The following is a 12,173-nucleotide window of genomic DNA, read 5'->3' as shown; positions in this document are numbered from 1 at the left end:
CCTTTGATTATTTATGGCGATCCTTGGAGTCTTTGTCGATCTTTTGCTATTTTTTTTTGGAAAAACGCAGTGCTTTTTTCATCGTGGTTACATTGTGGGTAGTAATGGGAAAGGGGTGAACGGGACGGTGTAGGGAGAGGAAGGGGAAAGGGCTCGATACTTGTCAGTTGTGGATTAGACAAGTGACTCCTGATTAAAGATTCCATCTTCATCTTGCGATGTAAAATAGGCCCGAAGCCAACAAATCTTAGTTAGAGGGGCACCAGAATCTTAAGGAGGGGCACCTACAATTTAAGAAGAGGCACAATACTCTTATATGTCCTGTAACTTGTGAAGTTTCTACTTTGCATGATGTCGGCAAAGATGGGGGGGGGGGCACAGTGGTGTGAATTGGGCAGCTCCCTCCCCACCCCTGTGCCCCAACCTGGATACGGGTTTGATGTAAATGGGTAATGTTCGTTTCAGTTCTAAAATTTAAAAGGCAGGTGTGAATGTTAATATGCCCAACGTCGTGACAAAAATGATAGAATGAGAAGTAAAACATATACAACGAATTAAAATGTAACATTAATGTTATATCTACAATATCCAGACTTCATATATACGAGGAAGCAAGGCATCTTCTCACATGAATGATTAACATAAACAAGTCATTTTTATCGTTTGGTAAACCGCACTGCAGGTTAACATGTCAATAATTTCAATGATTTGATCGACCGCCCCCACATTGTATACAAAGATTTCCGATTTGAATACGTCTTGCTGTTACGATGTTTATATAGGCCTATGTGCATTGGAGTTATTTGGGTAATATTTATGATCATCGTTATTAGCCCCAACTTTGAGCATGCTAAAATTTGCTATATACAGTTTTATTGAAAAGTACTTTCGTGATGGTTCTGGATCTCCTTTTAGAATTTTAAACCTGTTGCAGTTGGACCTTAATTGACCATTACTTGACCATTATTTGGGCCCAATATTGATGACCTTTATCAATGTACCAGTGGTAAGAACGAAAGATGGTTCTATACCAACTGATGGAGATGAGGAGTTCTCGTTTAGACCATCAATAATTTATTTCATCCTCTTCAACAACCAAGCATTAATTAGAATGGTGATGACTGAGAAAATGTCAACAAAATCAACACAGTAGGTCCGTTTAGGTCTATTTTCCGACAATGCTTAACCGCTCAGGCGGATGTGCACTACTCTAATTGTGGTGCGGTACCTAAAACGGTCGATCCCAAGATAGGCTTTAATGTACTTCTCAAATTTTTATGCCACCTTTTGAACATGGGACAGTTTTCAAGGTTTCATTCAGCTGTGAATAGGAGGCACTGAGTTATCATTGACAGCACAGGCCTACCGTTCAAAGCAGTATTCTCTAGTCCCAATTTATAAAACAGGCCCAAAAATCAGGGTAAAAACGAGTGTTTTATTCCCAAAGTTGGGTATAGGCGTATAAGCTTAGAAAGGTTAAGATGTTGAACTCATGTTGAATTTCATCCTTGTGACTATAAATGGAAATATTCAAATGCATGGTGATATATGACCAGAAGTCATTCGTCAGTAGTATAATAACTTCCTACCAAGGAAAAAGGAAGGACACATTTTATTGTTGTACGAATTCGAACTGTTAGTACATGACGAAATATCTAGGAAAATGCCATGTCATTGTTAATTTTGAATCAAAACCTTGAGTCATCTTAGAAAAAGGGAAACTTACGTAGGCTAGTATCAGTCATACATTGAATGGTGTTTCATACCCTCGTGAATCACAACCATATCTGAGTAATATATATATATATATATATATATATATATATATATATATATATATATATATATATATATATATATATATATACATGCAAAACACACCAAAAATGTTGCACATCACGACCGGTTTCAGACGAAGGTAGGAATCGAACACCGGACGTAATTGTGTCACGACCGAAGTCCGTACTAGTCGACCACAGTGATTCTACTTGTTGAGAATACGTTATACAAAGCCATTAAATTACCATATATATATATATATATATATATATACATTCAAAACACACTAAATATGTTGCACATCACGACCGGTTTCAGACGAAGGTAGGAATCGAACACCGGACCTAATTGTGTCACAGACCGAAGTCCGTATACTAGTCGACCACAGTGACTCTACTGGTTGAGAATACGTTATGCAAAGCCATTAAATTACCATATATAGAAATATGTATATGTTCCACCCAGATATAGAGATATCCCAAATGATGTCGTGCGTTAAGCTATTTCAACAATGTTTTATCCATTATCGCATTAACACAACATCCCCTAGGATTAACATATTCCAATCCAGCACAGATGTTAATCCTGAACATCTCCGGCTTCGCTTTTAAATGTGAATATTTATACCATGTGAACAACATTCATTTAAAAGTAAATTACATCGGTAATTTATATATATATATATATATATATATATATATATATATATATATATATATATTCTATATATATATATATATATATATATATATATATTAATATAATATATATTACATATAGTTGAGAGCGTCCATGAACAATCCTTGGTAATATTTTCCCCGCCAGAGGTTTAATTTTACCAGATGTTCCCAAAATCATTGGTATGTAAGAGGCGGAGCTGTCCAGAATGATTTGACCAGATAATAAATTAAAAATCATAGAGGCTCTGGCTAAATCTATAATGTCTGTACTAGTATTGAACCAATGCATGCCAGAATGAAATGACTTGTCCATATATGACCAATGAGGGAGGCACCATTGTCTCTTGGTTTATGGTTATTGGTATCATACAGATATTATAACATACCATTTATTTGCACTTTCTTGCAACACCCATATATACACGTAGTACGTAACTCACAGGAAGTGATACATTTGCTAAATCACTACCAAAGAGAGCTAGGGTTGCTTGAATTATGACCTTCAAAGTACGTTTCCATACAGAAACTTGTTTACTCTCCTCCACGCATGATCAAAAGGATATGTGAGGCTCGTCGACTATATAGGAGTGTCTCCGGTAAAAGCGCGAAACTTGCAACAAGACACATCAAATATTGAAATATTAAGGATACTTTAATATCTTCGTGTTATATTATAGCCATATCAAATTGAACAATATTTAATGCGATGACTCACACCTTTAAATAAATGGGAATAACACACAATATATCTATTTAGGAACATATAAGCTATTGCTGTGGTGTGCAATATATCATTGGTTCAATTGACTTTATATAGAGAGCGTGCAGTTAGTACAGCTTATTCAATTCCGAAAGAGGAAAGAAAGCAAAGTTATTTATTTGACATCTCCGGTTTCTGTTTCATTGAATAGCTTCACCGGTGAAAACCCATTCCACGGAAAACTACTGAAGCCGCGAGTCTGTTTTAGTTTTCTTCTAAAGTTTGCGGTAAAGCAATATAGAGGCACGAGGGTGTAAACACGTATTATTTACTCGTTACGCTCGAGCAGTCAATACCAGTGAGGGAGCTGGACGACACACTCAACAAGCTTGACAGTGACTAGTTATAGTTTCCTTTGAAAAAGTCAAGTTATTTGGACAGAGGATTCGCTTGGCCTAATATTACGCTTGAACGAATTTACGGTCTTTTACGAGCAGTTTTGTTGACATGAACCGATCGTTCGCCTTCTTGTGACACTCATAACGTATGCTGATTCTTTTTTCTCAAGTGATTGTGAAAAACCCATCGTTATCAGTGAACCGAGGACTTCTTTCTGTAGAACCTGTTCAAGGGTTTGATTTTATTAAAGTTTTAACATGATGCATTTGTAAGAAGGGAGAGAGAGAGAAAGAGAGCGGAGAGTGCTGCAGTATTTTGCGTTTGGTTTGGATATAAAACAGAACTCAGGTGAAATACTGGTGAGTATTCAGCAATCTATGGAATGTTCATACTTTCGTACGGCACTCATATTTAACTGGATAAGTTTTTTCTTTTTCTTCTTTAGTGTAATTCGAATAAAGTTAGCCTACCGTCACTATACGGGTTCATTGCATATCACTCGGGGTTTCAAATGTAATATCTCTTCTTCTTACATACAAACGTAAATTAGACTACAGCAATTGTCTTTTCCGAAGAATTGAGAAACTTTAGTCATAGCTTCATGGTTCCTTGCTCCCTGTCCGGGACTTCAAATGCAGATTCATAATGAACAACATAAGTATATGGTGTACCCATAGGCCTATATGGTGTACCCATAGGCCTATATGGTAAACCCATAGGCATATATGGTATAGCCATAGGCTTATATGATATACCCATAGGCCTATAAGGTATACCCATAGGCCTAAATGGTGTACCCATAAGCCAATATGGTGTACCCATAGGCCTATATGGTATACCCATGCATATTCCTATATGGTGTACCAATAGGCCTATATGGTGTACCAACAGGCCCATATGGTGTAACATAGGTCTATATGGTGTACCCATATTCCTATATGGTATACCCATAGGCCTATATGGTATACCCATAGGCCTATATGGTGTACCAATAGGCCTATAGGATATACCAATAGGTATATATGGTGTACCCATAGGCCTATATGGTGTACCCAGTTAATTAGCTTGTAGTAAACTGATACTATTGTCCAAAGAAGTTAACTCGGTATACAACTCAAAGCCAGCAGGTAACCCTTAGCCGATAATGAAACCGATGTTTTCCTTATACTTATAGACAGATTTAACCCAACCCCCGGGTTTACTTTTACACAGATAGAATTTGGTTATGTACTTGATGTTATTGTAGTAAAAAATGGCTACCACAATTAAACAACTGCGGTACGTAACTCTTGGAAGGGAGGACTCTGGAGGGGAGTAGGGGGGGCGGTTGAACTAATGTTTCAAATATATTGTGACTTGAACGCTTTAAATCACTCACTGCTTTGGCGGCTCATTTCGTGACTGAAACCTTTTTGTTACAATTGAGTCATCACAACCGGTTGATTTTACATGAGATTATACCTTACATCGTATCCGATCATGAAGTTACTCACTCCAATGCAATTCGTGCTTTTATGACTCCATCTATGAAGATTTTTAAACAGGATGTACAGTAGTTGCAAAGAATACATGAACACAAATTGTATTTTAGCTGGGTCACTGATATTTGACACCATATATGCTATATAGATCAAAACTGGTTACATGAGTACAACCTATAAATGTCACATTTAAGAAAAAAAGTTGTATGGGACGCCAATGGAGACTTTGATACATCTGATTTGATTCCCTTCCAATGTTTTCACGATAAACTTGACTGCTAATAGCTTCCTGAAAATAATATCTACGACGATAGTTGTAACAGTTTGAGCATGCTAGTAAACTTTAGGGCAATATAAGTTACCTTTGACCTGTTCAAGTGAAATTAGTTACGATCATACAATAATAAGTGAGCTGTCTCATGCTTGAATGGTATAATGCTGAAATGACTGAGTACTTTGAAGGACAGCAAGTCGAGGGGATTAGGGGAGGGGACCAGGGGCAGACACAGTACATGCAGGGCAAACAGACGTGTGACACGTTAACTAATGGTTAAAGGGCCACGCTTACCTACAAAAAAAAAATCTGCCACAACTCAAAAACAACTCGGTTGTTTGATGCTTTGATAACAGTAAAGTTAACTTCTATGAAGTTATTCAATGCATGAAAGACGGAGAGAGAGAAAGAGAGAGGTAGGGTGGGTGGGGGAGGGGGGGGGGTGAGTGAGTGAGAGATCGCTCTCATGTACCCAGGGAGGTGCTACACGTATAGTACAATTCTGTCTAATTGATAATGTGTTGTATTGTTTAATCGATACATTCCTGAGACATTGCAGTGCAACTTTTCAAGTCGCGCGCCGCGTTCATTAGCGTTATGGCCAACGTGGCACAGGAGTTCAAGTTGCTTTCTCGGTCTGTTATTGGCTTTTTTTTTTCTGGGATTTCTTCCTTCCTTAACATTTTAAACCAAAATAGGAGACCACGTTCGGGAAGTTTAGAGTCAAATACTTCTTCCATTAAACAAACAAACTCCACTTGAAGTACTTATTTAGTATACATATAGGCTAACGTTTGTGAACAGGATCACGTACGTATTAAATTTCTAAAGTCCACTTTCCGAACTTAAAGTAAACGAGAACTAGGTCGAAATTACTAACGTGGTGCAATCAAGGTCCAAAGATTCCCATAGTTACATTTCCTTATTCAGTTAGGTATATTGATACCCTCGAGTATGCTAGAAAGCCAAGTATAGGCTGTAAAAATTCAGTGAAGAACTTCTTTGCTTTAGTTGAATATGTCACTCAAATGTCAAGTTGTGAACATAAATAGGGTCATTAAATTAAGATGCATGCAGGCAAGTGCGGGCTATATACCATATGAGACGTTCAGAAAACGTGTGAGATTTTTATTTGATATATTTGAATTATCGTGGCCAGTTTAGCATATCTAGCAATTTGTTTTGATACAATCCATATATAAGTTTGGAGGTAAATTTGCTCACTTTTGAGTACATTTGCATATCATAGACCTGGTCGGAGTGCATGTACAATCGTCAACAATCAGGCTGTAGCAAACTTGAAACTTGCAATTGCTGGTGAATTGTACCCGAAGCAGGAGGGGGTGGGGGGGGTAGCTACTTTGTTAAGATGGTCAACGTTTTTTTTCAGGGGGCAGAAAGACCCTATTTTCTAACTGAAGAAACAAAACATTTTACTGACCATTTGGGGAGGGGGAGGGCGGGAGTGGACAGGCAATAGTTGAGAACCTAGGCTTCTGCCCCCTTCTGACTCGAAGGTAGTAAACTAATGAGAATTAGCGAATTTGTAAATTTCCAAGTTTCTGACAATACCATCCAACTACAACATCAACGTGACACGTCAGTGCGAGGTACACATTGTTTCGCCACAACCTAAACCTATTAGGTTCTCTACTACTGTAAAGACCGAAGTACATTAGTATTGAATACACTAAACTACTGGTGCCCGGATTGTTCCTGGAATCTCTTGTCATGTATGGTTGACTACGCACGTCATGCATGAGGAGGCTTGTTTTGTCCAAACTATGCTCGAAACTAAAGACTTCAGAATCGTATAGTAATGGCTGTCACATTGTATGTCAACCACAATCTTCTTACCTGTGTTCGTAGACTTAGCCAAACAATCGCCTTATCACATAGTAATCCCATAATGGATTTCATTAAGATTCTCTATTTAAAATCGACATAAACAAGCCAAATTCATCGCTTACCAAATGTATCATGCTAGGGCGCGTATATGAAAGACTGGGGCAGTACATGGGCCTGAAGTTCCACGGACCGAATAAATAGTTTTTCGAAAACCACTGCAGGATTCCACTACCCACGGGGCCGCAATTTGCCCATTCGTGATCTTACAAGGCTTATATGTACCGAGTAAATAGCTGAGTGGTTCGTTTTTTCTCAAAAGGGAGAAAGGCGCCTTACAAAAAAAAAACATAGCCTATCCACGGCGAACCTGATTGCACGAAAGCGAATCCGTGTATACGCGTCCAGGGACGTAACCAGGGGGGGGGGGGGAGGAGCAGTGGGAGCAACTACTCCCCCTCCCCCTTTCCTGGCTACGTCGCTGTATGTGTCTATGTATAGACTCTGCCTATACTTATCTCGATGTTCGATAATAATCTGAGTGGGCCCGACACTATAGAAATTTTCTCTGTTACCTTGACGCCATGCAATTAAGGGCATTCAAACGACCACCCTTTCACGTTTAAGTTTGATTTGTAGTCACGACCTCAGATAAAGTGTGAGCAGGCTATAGGGAAGTTTTTGAAGCAATGAACTGTACCAATATATAACTTGTTTATTAGACCTCCCTTATTTGTGAATCAATGAACTGTAACAATTTATAACTTGAGGAGGGGTCCTCCCTTGTTTTGACAAGTCTTTGTGTTTGGTTTTGTTTTTGCTCTCTTTTTTTTCTTTTTCTTTTTCTTGTGAAGTTTCATTATAGTCTCACAAAAGTGTCATATAGTTAGGGTCATCTAATTAATACATTGGCTACACACACTTAAGTGTCAACCATGTTGCTTGCGTTATCTATAAACAAAATTAATTACAAACACGTTACAACTGCACAAGTTTCGGGTATTTGTTTAATGTAGTAATGTATGTCTTGTACAGCAAACATCTCGCACCTTCCTGCCTATGTTGCATCTTGGAGCTTCAAACATTGGCATGAATTTAGTCAGGTTACTGCCCCCCTCCCCACCACTTCCCCCTGTATTTACACCCATCCCCATGGATGTCAATGTCATTTAACCCCCACCCCCACCCCCCACCCACCCACACACACCTCCACATACCCGATACTTTGAGGAAGTAAATCAACGCCGTTAACCTAGGGTATTTAATTGTCTGGTTTGCCATTCCTAAAACTTTGAAATATATCTTAGGAATGTAGAACCTCTATAGGAAGGTATATTTTTTTTGGAAAAAACGTATAGGTAACTGGTCACCTGTAAATTTGCGCCATTTTAAAACGTTATATTATTATGATATATTTTTTCATGAGTACACCATTGAATTTATGACGACATACCATTGTTAATCGGTAAAATAAGAGGAAGTATCGTAACATGCTACACTTCCAACGAGTAACTACGCGAACAATAAAAGGATATTGTTGTTTTGTGTATACGGATATTATACGTGACATGTGATACCAGAAGTTCAATTGTTTAATCGATATTCAATATAAAAACAAACAATTGATAACCGGTTTTTTTACTTTCACATCGTTAAAGAAACATAATATAGGCGATATGATGATCTGCATATTTATACATGCTGGTCATATTAAACCTGTTGTATATAGTAACCTAATAGCTGCCCGAATAATTAAAATTGATTACAAACCCATGCAGTTATCATATTTCATCATTGTAATATTGCGTAAAAACTGCCCTCGAACTATATACCACGAGTTTAAGGTCTTCCAGACTTTGCTCTAGAACGATATTATCGAGGGTGGTAATATTATTGTTACGCGCTAAATGATAACAGCATTTAAATGTACATTGTATAATTAGGGTATGGTAACCTCTGACCTCGTGAACAGGTCTGTAGCGTATAGGCTGCACAGCTTCCGCCTGAACGAATGATGAAGTGTGCTTGATCGAATGTAGTAGGCGGGAAATCTATGAGTGCTGTCATCATGCCCAGACGACCATCGAATAACACCGTTGCGATTCAACACCGCGCCATATTTGCAAGGGGGTTATGCCTAAATCGCATTAAAGCGACAGTGAAGCGGACATGCACTGTACCCGAGTACTGTATAGCACTACGCGATTAATGCGAGGTGCTAATTTCAATGCGCGCGTGTTTCACACCAGTGTTGCCATCTTTCTGTATAGTTTCTTCTCTAACCATTTAAACAATTTCAAACGATTAGTATCGTGTGGCGTAGTCATATGTTAAGATAATACGCAGTGTCCATTGCGCAAGCGCTTAACCACTTGTCGTCGAATAATGTGTGACGTCATTTAAAGCTTAGTGCTTATATTACATATTCACTATTCCCAGGGGAGAAGAAACTAATGGCACAGAAACTGTATAGAAGGTTCCAAAATATCACTGCATACATAGTTGTGCATTTCAAGGTGTTTAGTGGTTGAAGTTTCATATCATACATAAATTCTGCATATATTCAAACATTTGGATTTCGAAACGACAGAAACTTCGCTTTTTTATTGGATGAGTCGGCAATAAATTTTCGCTTTTCAGCCGATTATTCCTAACAAACGACTACTTTCATTAAAACTTGCTGTATGAACATTCCTGTCAGAATTTCCAAAAAACTTAAACTGTTTCTTTACGTTTACAGCTCTTAATTCAAATTTTGTTTTTGAAAAAAAAACAGTATTCTAACACTTGCATAGCTAAATAGCATAACACTCCAAGCTGTGATCATGTGAGCATTAAATATATACCCACTGCTTCTGTGTTCTGATGTGGGTAATAATTGTAAATATTTTAATGAAAGTGGTACATATAATTAATATTGATGCTAACACCCAACTATAAGTCCTCTATCAATGTTTACTTCAGGTATTATGTAACTCTTCTAACACTGTTGTCTCTTCCTTTTTCAGTCCTTCAGAACAGTGAAGAAATAAACAACGAGTGACGTCATATACCCACCTGATCGAAGTTTACACTGTGTCGTGTAAACTTGTGAATTTTGCTGAAAGCGTTCGTTTTTAATGGTGCTACATAACCCTAGCCTAGCCTACCATTCATTACTTGCGACTCGGTAGGAACGGACAGAGGGAAGAAAACTCGTGGCTCAAAGTCGTTAATTTTTTATTGATCTTCAAGCCTGAATCATCTATTTCTACTTTCCCACATTAATTGACCCGTCGATTTGTTTGTTCGTTGCCTAATTGAACAACCACTCAGGAAGCGGCCTCTTGTCTACATGTACACTGTACTTAGACACAAAAAAACACGTTAGAAACAAGATTTGGTTTTTGAAATCAACTTATTATCTTTAAATCAAATCAAGCGTAAAAATTTTTAAATTTACTCGAGGAAATCGGTTCATTGTGGATTTAACGATAAGAGCACTTTTACTTATCGTGTGTGTAGAAGAAGTGGCTTCCTTCAGCGGCGGTTTGTGCAAATAAAAGTATTCTAGCTTTATCTCTCAAAAGCTTCCTGTTCAAGATCACACAAAGAAAAGAAAAACGAGATAAGAATCTGAGCAACATCGTTCAGAAAGTGACTTCTTATTTGAAGGATATTTTTCTTCCTAATGGTGAAATCGGTTGCTGAAGGGTGCTGACAGGTACCAGACTACTTCCAATATGTGATAGATGTGTTTTCTTTTTGACCAATTTAGTGAAAGACAACTGTTTTTGTTCGTCTAGAAAATTTCACCTTTCTGTTTTGAAAACCTTCGTGATCTGCGCTTCCGAGTCGGTTTTACACGCATCTATGGACAATTAATCTATAATCGAATACCGTCGTTATCGAACACCGAGGCGATTAAATCGCTCGTAGGTTACATCATGAATGGTTCCCTCGATGCAGGGATGGACCTGGAAAGGCCATATAAGATTGAAGACTATAGAGTACAACGTATAATTATAGCTATAGTGTACGGCATACTCGCTCTCACTGGTCTCCTTGGCAACTCCCTCGTGATCCTTGCAGTGTTACTTTCTAGAAAACTTCGGACGATAACGAACGTGTTTGTTGTAAATTTGAGTATCGCCGATTGCCTTACGTGTTTGATGCTGCCTTTCAATGTGGTCGGACTTTTAAATTTAGACGGGAATCAAGAGAAATATCCCCTTGAAGAATGGATTTGTAGAGGCGCTGGACTTATATTATTTACCTGTGCAGGTTGCAGTGTGTATACACTTGCAGCCATTGGTATTAACCGCTGGTATCTCATCACACGACCTGTACGCAGGTACCGCACATTCTTCGCCAGGAAGAATATAACGATGATGGTACTTATCGTTTGGCTCATTCCTCTCTTCACGGCCCTCGTCCCACCATTGGCTGGTTTAGGAGAGCTGGGTTACGCAAGGAAATACGCGACATGTACGCATAAAACCACGCACGAACTCTCTGACTATTACAGTATGTTGCAAGCGGCCATATTTTACCCCATACCAATGATTACCATAGTAACCACATACATTCTCATCTTCTGTCATATCAGAGAGCATGCCAAGATCATCACGGAGCAGTCAGAAATATCAACCACGTCCATGCCTAGCAACGCCAACCCTGCCAGTATGGACCCCAATGCGGACTTACGTAAGCGGCTCAGCAGACGACAGTTGGAAATCACGCGTAACCTCTTTTACGTTGTGTGCGCGTTTTTCATTTGTATCACACCATATGCAATGGTACTTTTCATTCCGCCTTCGGATCCCCTAACGCCCTGGACAGCCGCCATCTTCCTTGTGAACAGTTGCATCAATCCATTCATCTACGCGACTAAACACCCTCATTTTAAAGTTATCTTCAAGTTAATCCTCACATGCCAGTGCTCCAGAGTACCAGAGAAATCACGCATTATGCGCAGTATCAGATCAGTGCGTTCTATACGCTCTATCAAGGGTCGCCGTAAGAAGAGAGAAGTT

At 38.6% G+C, this 12,173-nt stretch overlaps 1 protein-coding gene across 3 annotated transcripts in view; it reads left to right on the top strand.

Annotated features, from left to right (window-relative positions):
* The window catches only part of LOC139958592 (neuropeptides B/W receptor type 1-like), a 30,183-nt gene that overhangs the window by 14,851 nt on the left and 3,159 nt on the right, over window positions 1–12,173 (top strand). For 2 of the 3 annotated variants that reach the window (XM_071955752.1, XM_071955753.1), the window contains exon 3: window positions 10,167–12,173. This exon is cut by the window's right edge and continues 3,159 nt beyond it. In XM_071955752.1, the coding sequence (XP_071811853.1) occupies window positions 11,085–12,173 (1,089 nt within the window). In that variant the 5' untranslated portion in view covers window positions 10,167–11,084. Of the gene's footprint in view, window positions 1–3,005; window positions 3,918–10,166 lie in introns of those variants that run through there. The other variant, XM_071955750.1, reaches the window with a different exon arrangement.

Source organism: Apostichopus japonicus, chromosome 18 (assembly GCF_037975245.1).
Source record: "Apostichopus japonicus isolate 1M-3 chromosome 18, ASM3797524v1, whole genome shotgun sequence".
NCBI lineage: Eukaryota > Metazoa > Echinodermata > Holothuroidea > Aspidochirotida > Stichopodidae > Apostichopus > Apostichopus japonicus.
Note: the sequence above shows the minus strand (reverse complement) of the source record. Positions and strands in the feature narration are given on the sequence as shown.